The sequence below is a fragment of the Pseudophryne corroboree genome, chromosome 12, assembly GCF_028390025.1.
Source record: "Pseudophryne corroboree isolate aPseCor3 chromosome 12, aPseCor3.hap2, whole genome shotgun sequence".
Classification (NCBI taxonomy): Eukaryota; Metazoa; Chordata; class Amphibia; order Anura; family Myobatrachidae; genus Pseudophryne; species Pseudophryne corroboree.
This window is the reverse complement of record NC_086455.1, coordinates 78,970,446-78,994,025: the sequence shown is the minus strand read 5'-3', so window position 1 is coordinate 78,994,025 and position 23,580 is coordinate 78,970,446. Positions and strand designations below refer to the sequence as shown.

At 44.9% G+C, this 23,580-nt stretch overlaps 1 protein-coding gene across 8 annotated transcripts in view; it reads right to left on the bottom strand.

Moving 5' to 3' along the window:
• Nucleotides 1-23,580, bottom strand: part of DPF3 (double PHD fingers 3) — a 496,528-nt gene that overhangs the window by 99,242 nt on the left and 373,706 nt on the right. For 6 of the 8 annotated variants that reach the window (XR_010190465.1, XM_063947686.1, XM_063947690.1 and 3 more), the window contains exons 7-8: nucleotides 4,911-4,952; nucleotides 3,665-3,811 (exon numbers count right to left, since the gene is read on the bottom strand). Coding sequence is in view for 7 of the 8 variants with exons in the window: in XM_063947686.1 (XP_063803756.1) it covers nucleotides 3,665-3,811; nucleotides 4,911-4,952 (189 nt within the window). In the remaining variant the exon portion in view is untranslated. The remainder of the gene's footprint in view (nucleotides 1-3,664; nucleotides 3,812-4,910; nucleotides 4,953-23,580) is intronic. The other 2 variants (XM_063947687.1, XM_063947689.1) reach the window with 1 other exon arrangement.

Below are 23,580 nucleotides of genomic sequence, written 5' to 3'. Positions count from 1 at the left end.
CCACAGATAAAGTATCATTCTGAATTACATACTACTAACAGCTTGTCTACCATCTACTGTCAGCACAGACTGTTGATTAACATCCGTGTGTGTGTGTGTGTGTGTGTGTGTGTGTGTGTGTGTGTGTGGTTTTATATTATAGTGTGTGTGTGTATGTATATATATATGTGTACATATACATGTGTACATATACATATATACATATACACTGCTCAAAAAAATAAAGGGAACACTAAAATAACACATCCTAGTTCTGAATGAATGAAATATTCTTATTAAATACTTTGTTCTTTACCTAGTTGAATGTGCTGACAACAGAATCACACAAAAATTATCAATGGAAATCAAATTTATTAAACCATGGAGGTCTGGATTTGGAGTCACACTCAAAATTAAAGTGGAAAAACACACTACAGGCTGATCCAACTTTGATGTAATGTCCTTAAAACAAATCAAAATGAGGCTCAGTATTGTGTGTGGCCTCCACGTGCCTGTATGACCTCCCTACAACGCCTGGGCATGCTCCTGATGAGGTGGGGATGGTCTCCTGAGGGATCTCCTCCCAGACCAGGACTAAAGCATCCGCCAACTCCTGGACAGTCTGTGGTGTGATATTGTTGTCAAAAAGAAATACAAAAAGATCTAGGCGCAGACTATCGATGGGGACCTCCCATGCAACAATTTCTACACTACTCTGACTACACTGCAGCCTCAAAAAGGAGATCACTGATTCTCCAAAAAAGTTTTTCCAAAGTATACAAATAATTAAAGCGCTGCGTAGTCAGAATATATATTTTTATGAATTTATTATCACATACAAACAATTATACATACAACAAACAAATGTACACACGGCTGGTGCTAAAATTAATAAAAAGAACCAAGTAACCTCGGTCACAATTCATAATATACAATCCTAAGTTTTTAGTATCCAATACCATACAATTATCTCAGTTCCAAACGATGTTCCTAGAACAATCGATAGATAATTAATAAACACAAATATATATATTAGCAATTGATTAGTGCAAGTCCTCAATACTACTAATAAGATATTGATGAGATAGATCAGCCATTGATTAGTGAAAGTCTTTAGTAAATAGTTTAGTAATCAGCCTTATTTTCAATCAAAACTCAGTCCACAGCTGTTAGTAAGGTTTTAGCATGCAAAACTGGTTTATTTAATCACGGCTCCATCCACAGCTGTTAGTATAGTTATACATGCATAGCTAGATGTTTAGTTGTTAGGATAGCCAGTAGTGTCCAAAAAATTTTTTTTGCAATATATATTGTGATCACAATCAAAATTTCTCCTATATCCTGCAGTTGTTATGCATAAAAAGCACCCATAACTGAGCATACCGCCATTTATCATCAGGAGAAATTCACTCTATTCCGGGCATTACCGCCTCTGTCGGCTTACTGTTTAGTTGTCTCCCCCGTGCACCTGCAGCTGGTGCTGGTTAAACTTCCTTCTCGGGGTTCTGCCGCACCAGAGGTCCGCTCGTTGAATGTCCCGTTTGAGTGTATAGGTACCGGATCCGTGTAGCAGATACTCAACGCGTTTCCCCGCCTTTAGAATCGGCGGCTTCCTCAGGAGTAATAATGAATAAATCAACCAGTTTTGCATGCTAAAACCTTACTAACAGCTGTGGACTGAGTTTTGATTGAAAATAAGGCTGATTACTAAACTATTTACTAAAGACTTTCACTAATCAATGGCTGATCTATCTCATCAATATCTTATTAGTAGTATTGAGGACTTGCACTAATCAATTGCTAATATATATATATTTGTGTTTATTAATTATCTATCGATTGTTCTAGGAACATCGTTTGGAACTGAGATAATTGTATGGTATTGGATACTAAAAACTTAGGATTGTATATTATGAATTGTGACCGAGGTTACTTGGTTCTTTTTATTAATTTTAGCACCGGCCGTGTGTACATTTGTTTGTTGTATGTATAATTGTTTGTATGTGATAATAAATTCATAAAAATATATATTCTGACTACGCAGCGCTTCAATTATTGATATTGTTGTCAGCACATTCAACTATGTAAAGAACAAAGTATTTAATAAGAATATTTCATTCATTCAGATCTAGGATGTGTTATTTTAGTGTTCCCTTTATTTTTTTGAGCAGTGTACATATACATATATATACACACACACACACACACACACACACACACACACACACACACACACACACTAACTATAATATAAAACCGGCCCAGATTATTGAACAGCCACTCAATAAAAAATAAAATTTATTAGGGAAATAATTTATTATTATTTTTCTGGTTTTTCTGAATGTTTTCAGCCATTTGTAAAACATTTTTTTTTTATATTGAGTGGGTTGTTGTTTTTTTTTAATAACCTTTGATAGGGGTATAGGAATATATTCAATTGAAGTTGAAAGCTGCAGTCTGTCTGAAAGACAGCAGTTTTCGACTTTTTTTTAGGTCGGAAGGGGTTCCGACCTACTCAATGGGTATAGTACTGCTGACCGGCGGTCAGGAGACCGCCGGTCAGCTTACCGACGCCAGGATCCCGGCAGCATACCGGGATCCCGGCCACGCTGCGGGCTAGGTGGCGACCTGCGGTCGCCACGGGTTCTATTCCCACTCTATGGGTGTCGTGGACACCCACGAGTGGAAATAGTCCCTGTTGGTCGGCATGCCAACCATCGGGATAGTGAGCCGCCGGGCTGGTGGAGGAGGTCATGTGACTGTCGGTCACATGAATACCATCCCTACTCAATATACCCCAAAATTATCTGACAAGTCGGGGAATTCGACTTGTTGGAAAGCCGCCAATCCGTGTGCTTCTGTCCGAAACGGGGCCAAATCCCGACAGGTTTTGGCCCCCTTTCCGACCATCTCAATCCAACTTTAAAAAGTCGTATTGAGATGATGAACCGGAGAGGAGGAGATGGGGAGAGCAGCGGCTACAGCACAGCGCAGCAGGAGGATGGGGCACCACCGCCGGTCATGGCAGCGTCCACCTGGCTCAAGCAAGCGAGGTCCCGCTCGCTAGAGCCGGGTGGACGCTGCCATGAGGTTTGGCAGTGGTGCCACATCCTCCTGCTACGGCGATACGCAGCTGTAGCCGTTGCTCTCCCCCGTCTCCTCCTCTCTGCTCCCTCATTTCAATTTGACTTTTTTTTAAAGTCGAATTGAGATGGCCATTGAATTGCCCTTGTCGGATCCATTCCGACAAATGCATGTCGGAATGGATCCGACTTCAATTGAATATACCCCATAGTGCTGTCTTCTGTTCCTGATTTTATATTTTATGGTAAAATGCATTTTGCCTGCGCTGCAACGCAATTCGTTTGAATGTAATGTCTTATGTTTGATCTTTATGTACATGTTATGCAACCAAAGTACATATTTTTCAAAATTTGTTCCAAAGCGGAATGTTTTTAGGGTTATAGAAAGGGCTACGTAAGACTGTTTCCCCCTTGTAAATACTGTTGATTGAAACATTTTTTTAACACCGGTCTGCAATAGGGAACTTGTGTAAATGCAGCAAAAAAAGTTTAAATACAAGAGGATTAAAAATGGCGTATTTATAACTTGCAGGTTTCAGTGTACCAGTCGCTCATTGGTAATGAGAATTAAGACATCTCTCCTGGTGATAAACTGAACTCACGTTTCTGGTTTTCACTTCTGTGGATGGAAGGAGAACATGGAGATCGAGTATCCTGGTCTCTGCTGTCTGTGCCTTCTTCATCAGCGAGGTGAGTGTGGGCGTAGTGGTAACTGAGGCCAGGTCTGTTCTTGTAGCGTTTTCCACAAACTACAAAAGGTAACAAAATAAAATTAACAATCTGGGGAATGTATGCGTCTCACAGAGAGAATAGCATAAATCCAATAAAAAATAAATAGAAAAGGTACAATGGAAACAAAGTAAACCAAAACAATGATAATATAATCAATGATTCACTGGAAATTCTGGGTGTGGATCATAGTCTACACTAAAAAGGTCTATAGTCACTAGATAGACCCCATATGGTTGGCATACAAAAGGTCAACAGGGTCAAAAGGTTGACGTGAGATAAGTAACAGCAGAAGAGGTTGACAGGGTCAGAAGGTCAACATGGAAATGGTCGACACAAAAAATGTTGCTAAATTCCCCCCCCCCCCTTTTTTTTTGTGGGGGCGTTTTCTTGCACGAAACCTTTTCGCTCGACATGCTTCAGGCAAGGTTATTATTCCCAATCATAGTCCACGTGGATGGTACAGTATGAAAAAGTTTCAAACAATAAAAAATTGTGTCAACCTTTTGTACTGTATTTTTGACCTAATGCATATCGACCATTAGTGGTTGACATATTGCCTGTCGACCTATAGACTGGATACCGGAAATTCTATAGTGCTATTCTACAATATTTATACGTTTGTGAACTTACATTTTTTTTTTTTTAATATTTACACCTCTGTTAATCAAAGGTGTAGTATAGATAAATTCAGCGTACCAAAGCAGTAACAAATAAGCATTTACGAAATAAAATCTGGTAAAAATTATACATTGACATGGCTCTTATTACCTAATATACAGATTATAACTGGCATAAAACCTATAAAGAATTAATTTTGGTTTGGTTGACATATTCAGATAAGTAACCCTAACTGGAGAACAGTGATTGTGCGTATAGTATAAACTACATCATTCAATTAGTTGTCCATTGAAAGATGTTAATTTATTGCAAGGCACATGTTCTCAGCATTCTGTCTGTACTAAGGGACACTGTACAACTTACAATACCTGGTCCACGTGCAGAGTCAGCAGCCAAACTATAATTGGAAAAATGGCAGCACAGCAACAGCCTGACACTATCAATGTTATGGTAGCCTTTTGTTCAAGCAAGATGAGAGAGGCAATAACTTTAAAGTACCTTTGTCGGCTGTTTTTGGGTTATGCTTTTGTTTGTAACTATCTGCAACAGAGGGAGAGAGAGAGAGAAAGAGAGAGAAAGAAACAGAACGAAGTGTGAACCTTGCTGAACAACAAGGAACATTGGGAATGGATATGGACAAAGAAACTATCACTATATTGAGCTGCATCTTATTATTTGGACTAATAGTGACCTATGCATATCGTTTCTGGCTCATGAACTTGGGAGCATAGAGTAAAGCACAAACCTTCTGTCTTTGCAGCAAGTGGCATCAAACATTCAGAACAGTGGTTGATGATGGCTGATCTGACCTCATATACTAATCTAGGTTATGATACCTGACTCAGGGGTTTGAAGGACAATTAAGCCCAAAATGTAAATGGTTGAAGGTCAAATATAGTGTTGTGTCTTAACCTGGTTTTCCAATGCAGGTGCAATATAATTTTAATGCGAGTTGGTATTTACTATACTTAAAATGCAATTTTGTCATTTTACTGATGCATAGCCATTGTCGGGAAAAGGTTAATGGGGACAAATCAATTGCAGGCGAGGGACGCAATTTAGTGCCCCAAAATCATATCTTTTACTAAGCACCCTTATGGGGCAGCGAATAAAAATACAACATACTGAGGTAATTATCAGGAGATTTTGTGTGGCATTGCAACAACACATCACATAAGTCGCCCATACTTCCCCTCTTAATTGAATTGGCCCCCAATGACACAAAGGTTAGTTGATTTTGCACTTTAGATTTTCATATAACTCAAAGCTTTTCAAATTGGAATAATTTTATATTTTTTCCTAATATTTGTTCACTGCCTTTTGAACAATTCCCATTTATGTCCGACCGTCTCCAGGATGTAAAGGTTTTCAGTCTTCTAGTAACAGAGAGGATTTTATAGCAAATACTCCCCAAAAACAGGTCAAAGTTTGTGGATGTGGTATAGAGGATCTACAGTAACTAGGTTAGGTCATTAGGACGACCCCATATAGTCAGCATGCATTAGGCCAACAGGGTCAAACTGTTGACAGGTAAAAGGTAGACAGTGGGAAAGGTTGACAGCTATAAAAGGTCAACAGGGTCAAAAGGTCAAAATAAAAATGGTCAGCTATTTTTCTTTCTTTTAATTTTTCAAGTGTCATTTTGTATGTTTTCATATGTGACCACATATACGGCCATGCTTCAGGCAGGGTGGCTCGCCCCGCTGCCACTGCTCTAGCCACGGGTTACTATTCCCAATCATAGTCCACTTAGGTGGTAAATCAAGCAGAAGCTGGGATACGTCAAAACAAAAAAAACTTGTGTCAACCATCGTCATGTCAACCTTTGAACCCTGTTGACCTATTGTACCTGTCGACCTTACCCATTATCTTCATTTTACCTGTCGACCTAATGCAGATCGTCCTAATGACTGTCTGCCTATCCATTGGAACCCCTTGATAACCCACTTAGCAAATCTAGATACATTTATTTTTAAGAAGTTGATTAGTGTGCCCTTCATTTTAACTATCTTTTTGCTCTTTGTCCTGTGTGAGGTTTCCAAGATTAAAGTACTCATAACTAAGTATACCGTACTGTTGTAGAACTCCAAAAATACCACCCCACCAGGCCATAATTATTTACTTAGGTCCCGTTCCTCCTTTAATAATAAATAATGACTTACACGCTGGGAACAAACACTGTGGGGGTAACACACCACTAGCACCCCTAGGGGTGAGGCGGCAGCACAGAGTTTTTTTTAGCAAACAGCATAACTCTGTAATGCCTGAAGCAATTTACAACAAACTTGCTACACATATGAGTTACACTTTGGGAACAAACACTGTGTGGGTAACACACCACTAGCACCCATAGGGGTGGGCCAGCAGCACAGACTATATCAGGACATGCATGATATGTCAGTGATGACAGGGCTGCATGTGACAGGGCCAGTGACATGATGTGAGGAGGGGAATGCAGGAAGCACAAACCCACACACTGAGAGTTATATAGTGGAAGCACGGTCCCCCCGCAGCACAGAGTATATCAGGAGATACATAATGTGCTGCGCTATATAGGAAACTGTAAATAAATCGATAATTTCACAGGGGCACTGACATGATGTGAGGAGGGGAATGGAGGCAGCAGGAAGCCACAGACTGAGAGTTGTGTATTGGGAAGAGCAGGGTCCCTTGGGGGACCAAAAAGGGGTCTGGCCACTACACAAAGTGCTTCAGGGAAGCAAGATATGCTCATATACTAGATCTCCAACCAACGTAACTTAACAAACAACTATCATTCTAATTTACCATCCTCATCGTGTAGCAAAGCTATCTACAATGTTATTTATACTGTGTGTTTAATATTTACATTTTTAATATTTATTTTTGTAAACAGACATTCTTAAAATCCCAGGTAATGCCGGGTACTCCAGCTAGTGTTGAATAGAATGGAGAAATCAGCCTGTAAGCCAAAAAAACATTCAAATAAAAATTGGATAACAGTTGCATAGTGGGAAGAGCAGTTTCCCTTGGGGGAACAAAAAGGGGTCCGGCCACTACACAAAGTGCGTCAGGGAAGCAAGATATGCCTATATACTAGATCTCCAACCAACGTACATTAAAGAACAACTATCATTCTAATTTACCATCCTCATCCTGTAGCAAAGCTATCTACAATGTTATTTATACTGTGTGTTTAATATTTACATTTATATTTGTAAACAGACATTCTAATGAATTAGATTTTCATTGCATGTCAAACTAACGGTAATTATGATTATCCAACAGCAGCTGTTCCTCCTTGGCCACAACTATCAGCCTCTGTCCTTGATTATTTGCTGGTATGATAGCTCTTTATTGTCATGTGACTGACCGATGCATTTTGCTTCTGTCGTCCTAATACATTTACTTGTGTACTGTTGTGTCAGTGGCCTTTTTGTTGTTTCTTTCAACTTTGTAACTGCAGTTTATCTGTAGCCTCCTCCAAAATACTATGTGCTTTGCCAAGCAGCCCCATGCCCTTTACCTAACTCAGCCTGTTATAATGGGCTGTATGCAGAATAATGCAAAGTTTAAATACATAGAGAGTATGGGTTCAGTATGAAATACTGATGGCCGGGATGCCGGTCGTCAATATACCGACAGCGGCATCCCAGCCACCAGTATTCCGGCAGCAGGGCGAGCGCTAGTAAGCCTCACTGCACTCGCCATGCTGTGGGCACGGTGGCTCACTGCGCTCGCCACAGGTTATATTCTTCCTCTGAGTTTCGTGGACACCCACATAGCGAGAATAGCCTGTGTTGCCGGTATTCCGGCGCCGGCATTATACCACTGTACGAGATTCCGGCATCAGCATTGTGATTGCTGGGATCCCGTGCATCGGTATCTTAACAGCTCCCCGAGAGTATACAGGTGTGTCCACTTACATCTAGCCTCCCTGCATGGTAAACAGCCTTTCTGGTCACACCATTACGTGCGACCGTTTGCATTAAAATGCGTCTTGGTCACAATATGATGTTAATAGGATGCACAAGCAGCTCGTGCTGATTAAAATATGCAGCATGCCTATATTCTGTGTGCAACCATGGCTGTATCTGCATACAGACAGAAACACTAACGTACCATTTCCTATGCAGTTACAGCTGCAGGCACACACAGAATATAGGCAAGCTGCATATCCTTTTAATCAGCAGTGTCTGCTTGTGCGTCCTCGTTGCATAGCGATGCAAAAAAGACGCCCAACGCTAACAGAGTTGTATGGGACCTGTCAGCTAACTCATGCCAAGCATCTCCCACTACTGGCTTATTGTGACAAAACATCTAAAAACACATCTGTATCTAACAATTGTCAGCCCCCAAACGTTTGTTTCCTGGGTGCCAACAGAAAAACAACATTTATTTTAGGACAATTTAAAATGAGGGAAAAAATTAAAAATGAAATCTGAATGCCTGGTGTATTTCTTATTTTACTTTATCACCAATAATGCTGACCGTATACACAAAGGAAGGAAACCTATTTCATTACACTAACACTTCAGTGTCCACAGAAACAGATACCATAATACAGTGCTCACGGCAAGCACCTGTTCCATGCGGTTTTGAAGTACTGACATTCCATTAGCAATGGTGAACATTAATTTCTACAGTATTTCATGGCATTATCAGAACTGAATGTCATGCATTAGTCAGTACTAAGCTGTACCTTCCCAACCAATCAGTGCACAGGCTCTGTCCAGCACTCAAGATTGGCTTTTCATTGGCCGAACAGCAACATTCAGCTTTAAGTTCTCTATCAGGCATGAATGTCACTTGTCAGCCAGTTGTTCCTAACCCAGTAGGGCACACTCCATACACCGCACTAAAGAGAGGCATGTAACATTGCAGTTGCCTGCTAAAGTAGTGGGCAGTGAGAAGCTTGGGTGGGTCTGCAGGATCGTAGTGGGCAAACATCTTGGTGTGAGGAGACAAAAAATACGTGAATCCAGTGAAAAACATTAAACCCACAAATAAAAATGTGGAGTTTGACTGTACAGCAGTAAGACAAGCATTCAGTTTATGAATAATGACTATTACTAGGGAATATAAATGCAGACCTGGATTCCACCCGAGTAAACCAAAGCAGTGGCTACAGCAGAGTTTCCCAAACTTTGCCATTACAGTACAGCTTTTCAGGATATCCATGCTTGAGTAGAGGTGATATCTATAATGTACCTCAGTCAATTACACACAAATATGGCTAATCCTTAAAACCTATAATGTAATGGCGGAGTTTGGGAAACTCTGGGCTATTAGGTATTAGTAATGGCTATTAGTAATCCGGGTGATTAGGGATCCCCACCAAAGTAATATTACATGGAGGGACGATCAGGGTAAAATTTTAAGACAAAGCCATTTACAAAAAATAAAAATACTGAAATGATAATGCCATACAAATGAAAATTGTTTGGCAGACATTTTTTTATATATAATTAGACAAGCAATACGCTTTTTTCTAACCATTTTCCCCCGCACTATTTTAAATAAGGAAATTTGTAAGATGAGCTACTAATTTAGAGACATTTTTGGTAATCAACCTAATCTTGAAAACAGACAAACTGAAATGTCTTCTCTGTACCTGTTGAATAATTTGTCTACACTTTCCTTTTATGTCACAGCTACACCGACCTGAATTAATTTCCTCTCCCTTTCGATAGCAGAAATTCAATAATTCTCTTTGCACAGTTCATGAAAAGGGCTGATCTGAGGTCATGATCAATGTGAAGGAACAGCTATATTACCCAGCTTCTTATCACATGAGCAAGAAGTAGGACAGCAGTATTTATTTCTACATTCCCTTCTGCTAGTTATTATGGTAAGAAGTTTCAGATGTGGGATCAATGATTTCTAAAAGCCAGAAAGACTAATACAACATTTCTGCTTTAAAGTACAGTAATAGTGTCATACCCAGACATGATTACAGAACATTCCCTCGTACAGTCATTGTGGGGAGCAATGCTAAATAAGGATGGGAATACAGTGTGATGTCAGATACATGTAATATAGTATATTTAAGCTATGGGACACTGAATTAAATAATATAGAAAACTCAACACCAAAGCACAGAAGGTTATTGGTTTTCTACATTGGAGAAGAATGGTTTGTGGAGGGTTTCAACCTTAAAGCACATTAAAGACCAGATGTTTTTGTTGATTGTGGAACTTCCGGATGGCTGTGGTATGATCAGTGGTGTCGAGAGGGGTGGGAAACGGGTACAAATTACCAGGGCCCAGGCTGCTGGAGGGGCCCGGGTCCGCTACCCAACTCCCAGTATACCTGTGCTGTGGTGCTATCTTCCCGGTGATATCTTCTGGAAGATGGTTCCGCACATAGAAAGCAAGACTCTGGCACTGTGCTAGAGTAATTGCTCTCTAATGGCCAGCATCATCTTCCCAAATATCACTGGGAAATTGGGGTGGTCCGGAAAGAAGGGACCCACTTCCAGATCAAGTAAAGTAGGAAGCGGGTGCCCTCCCCCGCACCCTTCCTGCCCCCCCCCTCTTGTTAAAATGGCACACACACACCGTAATATTTTTAGATTAAAGCGAGTTGTGACGCCCACTTAATTAAGCCATGCCACCCACCCCTTTACCAGGGTATGGCGTGGCTCTCTACGCCCCAGGGTATGATACAGATATGTCCTCAGGCATCATTGCTGCAGTTACGCTAAACATCCCCTCTTGGCACTCCAGGTCACGTGAGAATCTTCTAGCCTCGGGCATCTTTTTTGCTGAAATCTAGACTCAATCTAGAAACTGTGCCTAAGGAGACGGACAACTTCGAGAGAAGGATTTTACACTGATAGTGGCGAGATTCACACCAACTCACACATACAAAGCAAACCAAGCTAACCAGCTTGAAACATCAGCAACGGCTGAACAATATTACTTAACCAAGTACCAAAACAGTACTAAACCAAGAACTAAGCAGTACTGAAGAAAGTAACCACTGCAGGATCACGAAGCGCTGGGCGGGCGGGCGCCCAGCATCCTCTACGGACTACGAGAAAAGGATTTACTGGTAGGTAATTAAAATCCTATTTTCTCTTATGTCCTAAAGGATGCTTGGGTCCACATTAGTACCATGGGGATGTACCAAAGCTCCCAGAATGGGAGGGAGAGCGCGGAGGCTTCTGCAGAACTGATTGATCAAACTTCAGATCCTCAGCGGCCAAAGTATCAAACTTGTAGAACTTTGCAAACGTGTTCGACCCAGACAAAGTAGCCGCTCGGCAAAGCTGTAAAGCCGAGACACCCCGGGCAGCCGCGCAGGAAGAACCCTCCTTACGAGTAGAGTGGGCCTTAACAGACGTAGGACGCAACAATCCTGCCATAGAATACGCATGCTGGATAGTGAACCTGATCCAGCGGGAGATTGTCTACTTAGAAGCAGGACACCCAAGCTTCTTGGGATCATACAGGACAAACGGAGGTCTGATTTTCTGTGAAGAGCAGTCCTCTTCAAAGATTTTCAGAGCCCTTACAACATCCAAGGACTTTGATGAAATTGAGGAGTCAGTAGCAACTGGAACCACAATAGGTTGGTTAATATGAAATGCCAACATAACCTTCGGAAGGAACTGCTGATGTGTCCGGAGCTCAGCTCTATCTTCATGGAAGATCAAGTAGGGGCTCTTACAAGACAAAGCCCCCAACTCCGACACACGTCTAGCAGAAGCTAAGGCCAACGAAGTGACAGCCTTCCACATGAGAAACTTGACCTCAACCTCTGGTAGAGGTTCAAACCAATCCGATTGGAGGAACTGTAACACCACGTTAAGATCCCAGGTCGTCGTAGGCGGCACAAAGGGAGGCTGGATGTGCAGAACCCCTTTCAGGAAAGTCTGAACCTCAGGGAGAGAAGCCAATTGCTTCTGGAAGAAAATGGAGAGGGCCAAAATCTGGACCTTTACGGACCCCAACCTCAGGCCCATATCCACACCTGCTTACAGGAAGAGGAGAAACCGTCCCAGTTGAAACTCCACCGTAGGAAACTTCTTGGACTCACCCCAAGAGACATTTTTTCCAAATACGATGGTAATGTTTAGACGTTACTCATTTCCTAGCATGTATCAGGGTAGGAATAACCTAGTTCGGAATGCCCTTCCGAGCTAATATCTGACATTCAACTTCAAACGTTGCCGCGGTAAGTCTTGATAAGCGAACGGCCCCTGCTGCAGCAGGTCCTCCCGAAGAGGAAGAGGCCTCGGCTCTTCCAGCAGTAGATCCAGAAGATCCGCGTACCTAGCCTTTCTTGGCCAGTCCGGCACAATGAGGATTGCCTGAACTCTTTGTCTCCTTATGAGTTTTAGAACTCTTGGAATGAGTGGAAGTGGAGAAAACACGTACACCGACTGGAACAGCCACGGAGTCACTAGGGCGTCCACCGCCACGGCTTGCTGGTCCCTCGACCTGGAACAAAACCGCCGAAGCTTCTTGTTGAGACGAGAGGCCATCATGTCTATTTGAGGTACACCCCAAAGATCTGTTACCTCTGTGAACACCTCCGGATGGAGTCCCCACTCTCCTGGATGGAGATCGTGTCTGCTGATGAAGTCCGCTTCCCAGTTGTCTACACCCGGAATGAAGATTACTGACAGCGCCAACGCGTGTTTTTCTGCCCAGAGGAGGATTCTTGTTACCTCTGACATTGCAGCTTTGCTCTTCGTTCCGCCCTGTTGGTTTATGTAAGCCACCGTCGTTACATTGTCCGACTGCACTTGAATAACTCGATCTCGCAGAAGATGGGCCGCTTGGAGAAGACCGTTGTATACGGCTCTTAGTTCCAGAATTATTATTGGAAGGCTGGATTCCAGGCTTGACCACCTTCCTGAGTGACTGCGCCCCAGCCCCGGAGACATGCATTCGTGGTTAGAAGGATCCAGTCCTGAATCCCGAACCTGCGGCCTTGCAGGTGAGGTAATAGTAGCCACCAGAAGAGTGAAATCCTGTGACAGACGTATTCTCTGGTGCATGTGTAGATGAGATCCCGACCACTTGTCCAGGAGATCCAGTTGGAAGGGCCGAGCATGAAACCTAACGGTCCTGGTTTTAGTGATATCTAGGCTTGAACACAGGTGACTTAATTAGTACCTCAGTTATTTTGATTTAACCATCTGTGCTGAAGCCTGGATATCACTAAAACCTGCACTGTTGGTGTGCCTTGAGGACCGCGGTTGGGAATGCCTGCTGTAGAGCCCCAGAAGGTGAATGCACTGATGAACCGAAACCCGGGCTGGCTTCAGGACACCCCGGACCATTGTTTGTATCACCAATGCTTTCTCCTCCGGAAGAAACACCCTCTGCACTTCAGTGTCGAGGATCATTCCCAGAAAAGTCAACCTCCTGGTCGGCTCCAAATGTGATTTTGGAAGATTCAGGATCCAACCGTGTTCCCTGAGCAGATGAGTCATGAGAACAATGGACTGCAACAATCTCTCCCTGGACACTGCCTTTATCAGCAGATCGTCCAGGTATGGAATTATGTTCACCCCCTGTCTGCGGAGGAGAACCATCATCTCTGCCATCACCTTGGTGAACACCCTCTGTGCTGTGGAGAGGCCAAATGGTAGTGCCTGGAATTGATAGTGACTATCTAACAGTTCAAATCTGAGATAAGCCTGGTGAGGCGGCCAAATCAGAATGTGGAGGTACGCATCCTTGATATCCAGGGATACCAGAAACTCTCGCTCCTCCAGACATGAAATCACTGCTCTGAGAGACTCCATTTTGAATTTGAACACCCTCAGGTAAGGGTTCAACGATTTCAAGTTCAAAATTGGACTGACCGAACCATCCGGTTTCAGTACCACGAAAAGGTTTGAATAATAACCCTTTTTGCATATGAGGTGGAACTGGGACAATGACCTGTGACATTTCCAATTTTAGGATGGCTTCCTGTAGGATAGCCCTGTCTGTCAGCAAAGCTGGCAAGCCTGATTTAAAGAATCGGTGAGGCGGGAGTTCTTGAAACTCCAGTCTGCACCCCTGGCCACAATATCCTGTACCCAGGGATCCAGGCCGAATGACACCCAGATGTGTCTGAAACATCTGAGTCTCGCACCCAACTAGCTTTGAGGTCCACCGTCATGCTGATGATTTTGAGGGACCAGAAGCAGGTCTCTGGTGCTGGAAGCCTGCGGGTGCAGGCTTTTTGTATTTTGCCCGACCTCCTCTAAAGAAAGTGATAGAAGGCTTGGGCTTTTTTGTCTTAGCGGTCCGAAAGGACTGCGGCACAGCTAGAAGGAGTAGCAGAAAGAAGAAAAGGTGACTTACCCGCGGTTGACGTGGAAATCCACGAATCCAACGCTTCCCCAAATAGAGCCTGGCCTGTGTATGGTAGGTTCTCCACACTTCTCCTGGATTCCGCATCTGCAGACCATTGGCGTAGCCAGAGTCCCCTGCGGGCTGAGACAGACATTGAAGATATCCGTGCAGTCAGCGTACCCAGGTCCTTCATGGATTCCACCATGAACCCTGCAGAATCCTGTATGTTACGTAAAAACAATTCAATGTCACTTCTATCCATTGTATCTAAATACTCTAGTAATATGCCCGACCACTTTACTATGGCTTTAAAAATCCATGCACAGGCAATAGTAGGCCTTAACGCCACTCCTGAAGCAGTGTAAATGGATTTGAGCGTAGTGTCAATCTTACGATCAGCCGGTTCTTTTAACGCAGTAGAACCAGGGACAAGTAAAACCACCTTTTTAGACAGTCTGGAGACAGATGAGTCAACAGTTGGTGGGTTTTCCAATTTTTTCCCATCTTCCCCAGGGAAGGGAAAAGCAACCAGAACTCTTTTTGGGATCTAGATTTTTTTTCTTCGGGTTTTCCCAGGATTTTTCAAATATAGCGTTTAATTCTTTAGACGCAGGGAAGGTTAGCGAGGCTTTCTTATTATCTGTGAAGTAAGCCTCCTCAACCTGCTCAGGTGTTGTGTCAGTAATATTTAACACATCTCTAATGGCCTCAATCATGAGCTGCACCCCCTTAGCAAGGGATGCCGCCCCCCTCAGCACATCCCCATCACAGTCTGTAGTATCAGAATCGGTATCCGTGTCATCTTGCATAATTTGGGCAAGTGCACGTTTCTGTGGGAACATGCTAGGGGATTTTGCAGGAATAGGGACAGAGCTTGACCATTCAACACCTGAGTTTCAGTCTCAGTATTAGCTGCCCTATTAGGGATCTGGGAGATCATTCCTTTGATAGAAGTTAACAACTCAGGTTCAACAATAGGCATCTGAGACAAAGCATTACAATCCTGTGTACATGGAATGGATCCCTCCTGAGAGAAAACATCTTCTGCAGCATATGACACAGAGTCCCTAGACATGGCTATGTGAGATATTAAACAACACACACACACACACACACACACACACACACACACACACACACACACACACACACACGGAAATGTCAAACACCGTTTCCCCCCAAGTATGTCACAGAGAGAGACAGAGATTGGAGCCAACCCACACACAGCGCTTTTTGAGATAGAACTAATGAAACTACCAGCGCTGTCTGTGTACCTTAATAGACTACACAGACTTTACACAGCCTCCCTCCCCCTCCCTTACAACCCCCTGGTACCGCACAGGATAGCTGGAGTTGCTTGGAGGGACAGCTCTTCCTGTCAGCGTCTGTTGCACAGGAACTGCAGGCAGGAAAATGGTGCTGAACGCTGTTGGGTCCGCTCTGAGGAGAAGCTCCGCCCCCGAACATGGCGCTGCTTCCAGCTCTTCATTGTATTATACTGGCCTGAGGATTTCTGCTGGCAGCGATCCGGGGACCCTGACAGGCTTGCTGACCAGTTTAGGGTATAGGCGCTGGCTCAGGGCGCCCCTCACAGTGCCGCTGAGCCCCGGAGCGCAGTTAGTACTGCGCTCCCTACCCTGTTGCTGCCATTTTCACACCGGCTCTCTGCTTGCCAGGGGGGGGGGGCGATGACTCACTCGCCACCGATGTTTTCTGGCTCTGTAAGGGGGTGGCGGCGTGCTGCGGGAGTGAGTGGTCGCCTGGAGCGGCTAACGATCAGCACCCTCAGGAGCTCAGTGTCCTGTCAGCGGAGATAGTGGCCCAGACCCCGCAGGGCGGACACTATTCCCCCCCTTAGTCCCACGAATCAGGGAGGCTGGCTGTTGCCAGCAGCCTCCCTGTAAAATAATAAACTCTATAAAAACTTTTAGTAGAGAAACTCTGGAGAGCTCCCCTAGATGTGACTGGCTCCTCCAGGCACATTTTCTAAACTGAGTCTGGTAGGAGGGGCATAGAGGGAGGAGCCAGCTCACACTCTCAAACTCTTAAAGTGCCAATGGCTCCTAGTGGACCCATCTATATCCCCATGGTACTAACGTGGACCCCAGCATCCTCTACGACGTAAGAGAAATATGTCTTAGTTGCACCACAATGCGACTAGGATGCAGCAGGAGGCTGCACTAATTAATTTGATTTGACACTTGTATATCTGTGTGTGACAGTCTCCGAGTCCACGAAGTGCTACAATGTAGTAGGTACAGCTTTTTTTCCAATACAAGTTCTGTTCTGCTCCATATACAGACTCCGTCACACACAGATGTACAAGTGTCATATATCACATTAATCCGTACAGTCTCCTTGTGCGTCCTAGTTGCATTGTGCTGTGACTAAAGGTCCATACACACTTAACGATAAAATGAGCGACGTCGCTCATTTCCCCCCTCCTTGAGCGACGTCGCTCATTTTATCGTTAAGTGTGTATGCCGCCAGCGACGACCGATGCGCGGCCCCGCGGGTCGGCAACGATCGTCGCTGTCGGTAGGGCATGCATGAAGGATGTGGACTGTCGTCCACAACCTTCATGCAGGGCTGGCGGGGGCGTGACGTCAATGAGCGATATGAGCGGTCATATCGCTCAGTGTGTACAGGCGGCCGCCGACCGGGCGGCCTGGGAGGGGGAAACGTTAGACGATGTCGCTCACAGAGCGACATCGTCTAATGTGTATGGGCCTTAAGTTGCATTTTCGGCAAAAAAAAGACGCCGGACGTCAGCAGAATTGCACGGGACCTGGCTGCTCACTCACACCAGGCATCTCGCGCTGCATGGCCTATTGAGACTGGATGTATAAAGATTTATCTGTAGGTCTTCTATCAGAATGTTGACATGGATGTTATGTTGGCATGTAATATGTCAACGTACAACAATGTTCATAATGTCAACAATAAAAATGTTGACAAAGCGTTTTTCACTATTTTAGCCCAACCCTAACTTTAGAACTAACATTTCTGTATATGGACATGTCGACATTCACATGGACTTCATCCATTCTGTGTCACCATGGAGGGTCTGTCCACTCTCACATATGATGAGTTATCAGGACAATAGTATTGAAATCAGCTATACTTGTCAGTACATTTGCCATGTGCTACCAAATTTGGTGCTTCTAAAAGAAAATGGAGTGATGGTATGGATGGGAAATAAGGCCAATCATCTTTGAAATTCCAGACAATAACATTAGCTGTGAATGGCACAAGGAAATTAGCACCAAGAAAGAGAGGACATCAGTATGAACAAGCAGGAAAGAAACGTAGGATATACAATGCCTGCTGCCTCTCCTGCCTACTGATTACTCCTTCCCACTACCACCTCCAAGATTTTGCACCTGCTGCTCCCTACCTCTAGAATTCTTTACCTCTCCCCATCAGACTCTCCACTTCTTCAAACGGGGTCTTATGACCCACTTCTTCATCAATCCCAGCCATCTTTCATCCTAACCCTCTGTCCCACGCTCACTGTCTACTACATCTGTGTAACCCCTGTCCGTCTGCCCCTCCCCTTTAGAATGTAAGCTCTCACAAGCAGGGCCCTCTCCCCTCACGTACTTTTCCTTCTCTTTCTTAGACTATCGTCTACTCCATACTATGACACCGAACCCTCAGTTTCTGACTTCTCGATGCTTATTTCATTGTCATGTCTGTAGATGCAGGAGTATTTATATACAATGTACCTGTCCTGCATTGTCTTGTACTGTTAGTCGCTGTTTTCTAGTTTTGCTCATTTGTTGATGTACTTTATTAGGTGCTGTAGAACCCTTGTGGTGCCATATAAATAAAGGTATTATAATAATAATACTCATTCATATACAGATATGCAGATTACAGCTGTACGGAGGAGCCATTGTAACTTTACAACTTTGGAATTTTCAGATTTCTATTATTTTTTTTGGATTTGGGAAAAATGGACATAAAAGACACACAGTAAATAAGAATTTACTTACCGATAATTCTATTTCTCATAGTCCGTAGTGGATGCTGGGGACTCCGAAAGGACCATGGGGAATAGCGGCTCCGCAGGAGACTGGGCACAAAAGTAAAAGCTTTAAGACTACCTGGTGTGCACTGGCTCCTCCCCCTATGACCCTCCTCCAAGCCTCAGTTAGGATACTGTGCCCGGACGAGCGTACACAATAAGGAAGGATTTTGAATCCCGGGTAAGACTCATACCAGCCACACCAATCACACCGTACAACTTGTGATCTGAACCCAGTTAACAGCATGATAACAGAGGAGCCTCTGAAAAGATGGCTCACAACAATAATAACCCGATTTTTTGTAACAATAACTATGTACAAGTATTGCAGACAATCCGCACTTGGGAAGGGCGCCCAGCATCCACTACGGACTATGAGAAATAGAATTATCGGTAAGTAAATTCTTATTTTCTCTGACGTCCTAGTGGATGCTGGGGACTCCGAAAGGACCATGGGGATTATACCAAAGCTCCCAAACGGGCGGGAGAGTGCGGATGACTCTGCAGCACCGAATGAGAGAACTCCAGGTCCTCCTCAGCCAGGGTATCAAATTTGTAGAATTTAGCAAACGTGTTTTCCCCTGACCAAGTAGCTGCTCGGCAAAGTTGTAAAGCCGAGACCCCTCGGGCAGCCGCCCAAGATGAGCCCACTTTCCGTGTGGAATGGGCTTTTACAGATTTTGGCTGTGGCAGGCCTGCCACAGAATGTGCAAGCTGAATTGTACTACAAATCCAACGAGCAATAGTCTGCTTAGAAGCAGGAGCACCCAGCTTGTTGGGTGCATACAGGATAAACAGCGAGTCAGATTTTCTGACTCCAGCCGTCCTGGAAACATATATTTTCAGGGCCCTGACTACGTCCAGCAACTTGGAATCCTCCAAGTCCCTAGTAGCCGCAGGCACCACAATAGGCTGGTTTAAGTGAAATGCTGAAACCACCTTAGGGAGAAATTGAGGACGAGTCCTCAATTCTGCCCTGTCCGTATGAAAAATTAGTTAAGGGCTTTTATAGGATAAAGCCGCCAATTCTGAGACACGCCTGGCTGAGGCCAGGGCTAACAGCATTACCACTTTCCATGTGAGATATTTTAAGTCCACAGTGGTAAGTGGTTCAAACCAATGTGATTTTAGGAACCCCAAAACTACATTGAGATCCCAAGGTGCCACTGGAGGCACAAAAGGAGGCTGTATATGCAGTACCCCCTTGACAAACGTCTGAACTTCAGGAACTGAAGCTAGTTCTTTTTGGAAGAATATTGACAGGGCCGAAATTTGAACCTTAATGGACCCTAATTTTAGGCCCATAGACAGTCCTGTTTGCAGGAAATGCAGGAAACGACCCAGTTGAAATTCCTCTGTAGGGGCCTTCCTGGCCTCACACCACGCAACATATTTACGCCAAATACGGTGATAATGTTGCACAGTTACATCCTTCCTGGCTTTGATCAGGGTAGGGATGACTTCATCCGGAATGCCTTTTTCCTTCAGGATCCGGCGTTCAACCGCCATGCCGTCAAACGCAGCCGCGGTAAGTCTTGGAACAGACATGGTCCCTGCTGGAGCAGGTCCTTTCTTAGAGGTAGAGGCCACGGGTCTTCCGTGAGCATCTCTTGAAGTTCCGGGTACCAAGTCCTTCTTGGCCAATCCGGAGCCACGAGTATAGTCCTTACTCCTCTCCTTCTTATGATTCTCAGTACCTTGGGTATGAGAGGCAGAGGAGGGAACACATACACTGACTGGTACACCCACGGTGTTACCAGAGCGTCCACAGCTATTGCCTGAGGGTCCCTTGACCTGGCGCAATATCTGTCCAGTTTTTTGTTGAGGCGGGACGCCATCATGTCCACCTTTGGTTTTTCCCAACGGTTCACAATCATGTGGAAGACTTCTGGGTGAAGTCCCCACTCCCCCGGGTGGAGATCGTGTCTGCTGAGGAAGTCTGCTTCCCAGTTGTCCACTCCCGGAATGAACACTGCTGACAGTGCTATCACATGATTTTCCGCCCAGCGAAGAATCCTTGCAACTTCCGTCATTGCCCTCCTGCTTCTTGTGCCGCCCTGTCTGTTTACGTGGGCGACTGCCGTGATGTTGTCCGACTGGATCAGCACCGGCTGACCCTGAAGCAGAGGCCTTGCCTGACTTAGGGCATTGTAAATGGCCCTTAGTTCCAGGATATTTATGTGAAGTGACGTTTCCATGCTTGACCACAAGCCCTGGAAATTTTTTCCCTGTGTGACTGCTCCCCAGCCTCTCAGGCTGGCATCCGTGGTCACCAGGACCCAGTCCTGAATGCCGAATCTGCGGCCCTCTAGAAGATGAGCACTCTGTAACCACCACAGGAGAGACACCCTTGTCCTTGGAGACAGGGTTATCCGCTGATGCATTTGAAGATGCGATCCGGACCATTTGTCCAGCAGATCCCACTGAAAAGTTCTTGCGTGGAATCTGCCGAATGGAATCGCTTCGTAAGAAGCCACCATTTTTCCCAGGACCCTTGTGCATTGATGCACTGACACCTGGCCTGGTTTTAGGAGGTTCCTGACTAGGTCGGATAACTCCCTGGCTTTCTCCTCCGGGAGAAACACCTTTTTCTGTACTGTGTCCAGAATCATCCCTAGGAACAGCAGACGTGTCGTCGGAAACAGCTGCGATTTTGGAATATTTAGAATCCATCCGTGCTGTCGTAGTACTACTTGAGATAGTGCTACTCCGACCTCTAACTGTTCTCTGGACCTTGCCCTTATCAGGAGATCGTCCAAGTAAGGGATAATTAAGACGCCTTTTCTTCGAAGAAGAATCATCATTTCGGCCATTACCTTGGTAAAGACCCGGGGTGCCGTGGACAATCCAAACGGCAGCGTCTGAAACTGATAGTGACAGTTCTGTACCACAAACCTGAGGTACCCTTGGTGAGAAGGGCAAATTGGGACATGGAGGTAAGCATCCTTGATGTCCAGAGACACCATATAGTCCCCTTCTTCCAGGTTCGCTATCACTGCTCTGAGTGATTCCATCTTGAATTTGAACCTTTGTATGTAAGTGTTCAAGGATTTCAGATTTAAAATAGGTCTCACCGAGCCGTCCGGCTTCGGTACCACAAACAGCGTGGAATAATACCCCTTTCCCTGTTGTAGGAGGGGTACCTTGATTATCACCTGCTGGGAATACAGCTTGTGAATGGCTTCCAATACCGCCTCCCTGTCGGGGGGAGACGTTGGTAAGGCAGACTTCAGGAACCGGCGAGGGGGAGACGTCTCGAATTCCAATTTGTACCCCTGAGATACTACCTGCAGGATCCAGGGGTCCACTTGCGAGTGAGCCCACTGCGCGCTGAAATTCTTGAGACGGGCCCCCACCGTGCCTGAGTCCGCTTGTAAGGCCCCAGCGTCATGCTGAGGACTTGGCAGAAGCGGGGGAGGGCTTCTGTTCCTGGGAAGAGGCTGTCTGCTGCAGTCTTTTTCCCCTTCCTCTGCCCCGGGGCAGATACGAGTGGCCTTTTGCCCGCTTGCCCTTATGGGGACGAAAGGACTGAGCCTGAAAAGACGGTGTCTTTTTCTGCTAAGAGGTGACCTGGGGTAAAAAGGTGGATTTCCCAGCCGTTGCCGTGGCCACCAGGTCCGATAGACCGACCCCAAATAACTCCTCCCCTTTATACGGCAATACTTCCATATGCCGTTTGGAATCCGCATCACCTGACCACTGTCGCGTCCATAACCCTCTTCTGGCAGAAATGGACAGCGCACTTACTCTTGATGCCAGAGTGCAAATATCCCTCTGTGCATCTCTCATATATAGAAATGCACCCTTTAAATGCTCTATAGTCAATAATATATTGTCCCTGTCCAGGGTATCAATATTTTCAGTCAGGGAATCCGACCAAGCCACCCCAGCACTGCACATCCAGGCTGAGGCGATTGCTGGTCGCAGTATAATACCAGTATGTGTGTATATACTTTTAAGGATATTTTCCAGCTTCCTATCAGCTGGTTCCTTGAGGGCGGCCGTATCAGGAGACGGTAATGCCACTTGTTTTGATAAGCGTGTGAGCGCCTTATCTACCCTAGGGGGTGTTTCCCAACGCGCCCTAACCTCTGGCGGGAAAGGGTATAATGCCAATAATTTTTTAGAAATTAGCAGTTTTTTATCGGGGGAAACCCACGCTTCATCACACACCTCATTTAATTCATCTGATTCAGGAAAAACTACGGGTAGTTTTTTCACACCCCACATAATACCCTTTTTGTGGTACTTGTAGTATCAGAAATGTTCAAAACCTCCTTCATTGCCGTGATCATGTAACGTGTGGCCCTACTGGAAAATACGTTTGTTTCCTCACCGTCGACACTGGAGTCAGTGTCCGTGTCTGGGTCTGTGTCGACCACCTGAGGTAACGGGCGCTTTAGAGCCCCTGACGGTGTTTGAGACGCCTGTACAGGTATTAACTGATTTGCCGGCTGTCTCATGTCGTCAACAGTCTTTTGTAAAGTGCTGACACTATCACGTAATTCCTTCCATAAGACCATCCAGTCAGGTGTCGACTCCCTAGGGGGTGACATCACTAATACAGGCAATTGCTCCGCCTCCATACCATTTTCCTCCTCATACATGTCGACACAACGTACCGACACACAGCACACACACAGGGAATGCTCTGATAGAGGACAGGACCCCACTAGCCCTTTGGGGAGACAGAGGGAGAGTTTGCCAGCACACACCAGAGCGCTATATATATACAGGGATAACCTTATATAAGTGTTTTTCCCTTATATAGCTGCTGTATAGATTTATCTGCCAAATTAGTGCCCCCCCCTCTCTTGTTTTACCCTGTTTCTGTAGTGCAGGACTGCAGGGGAGAGTC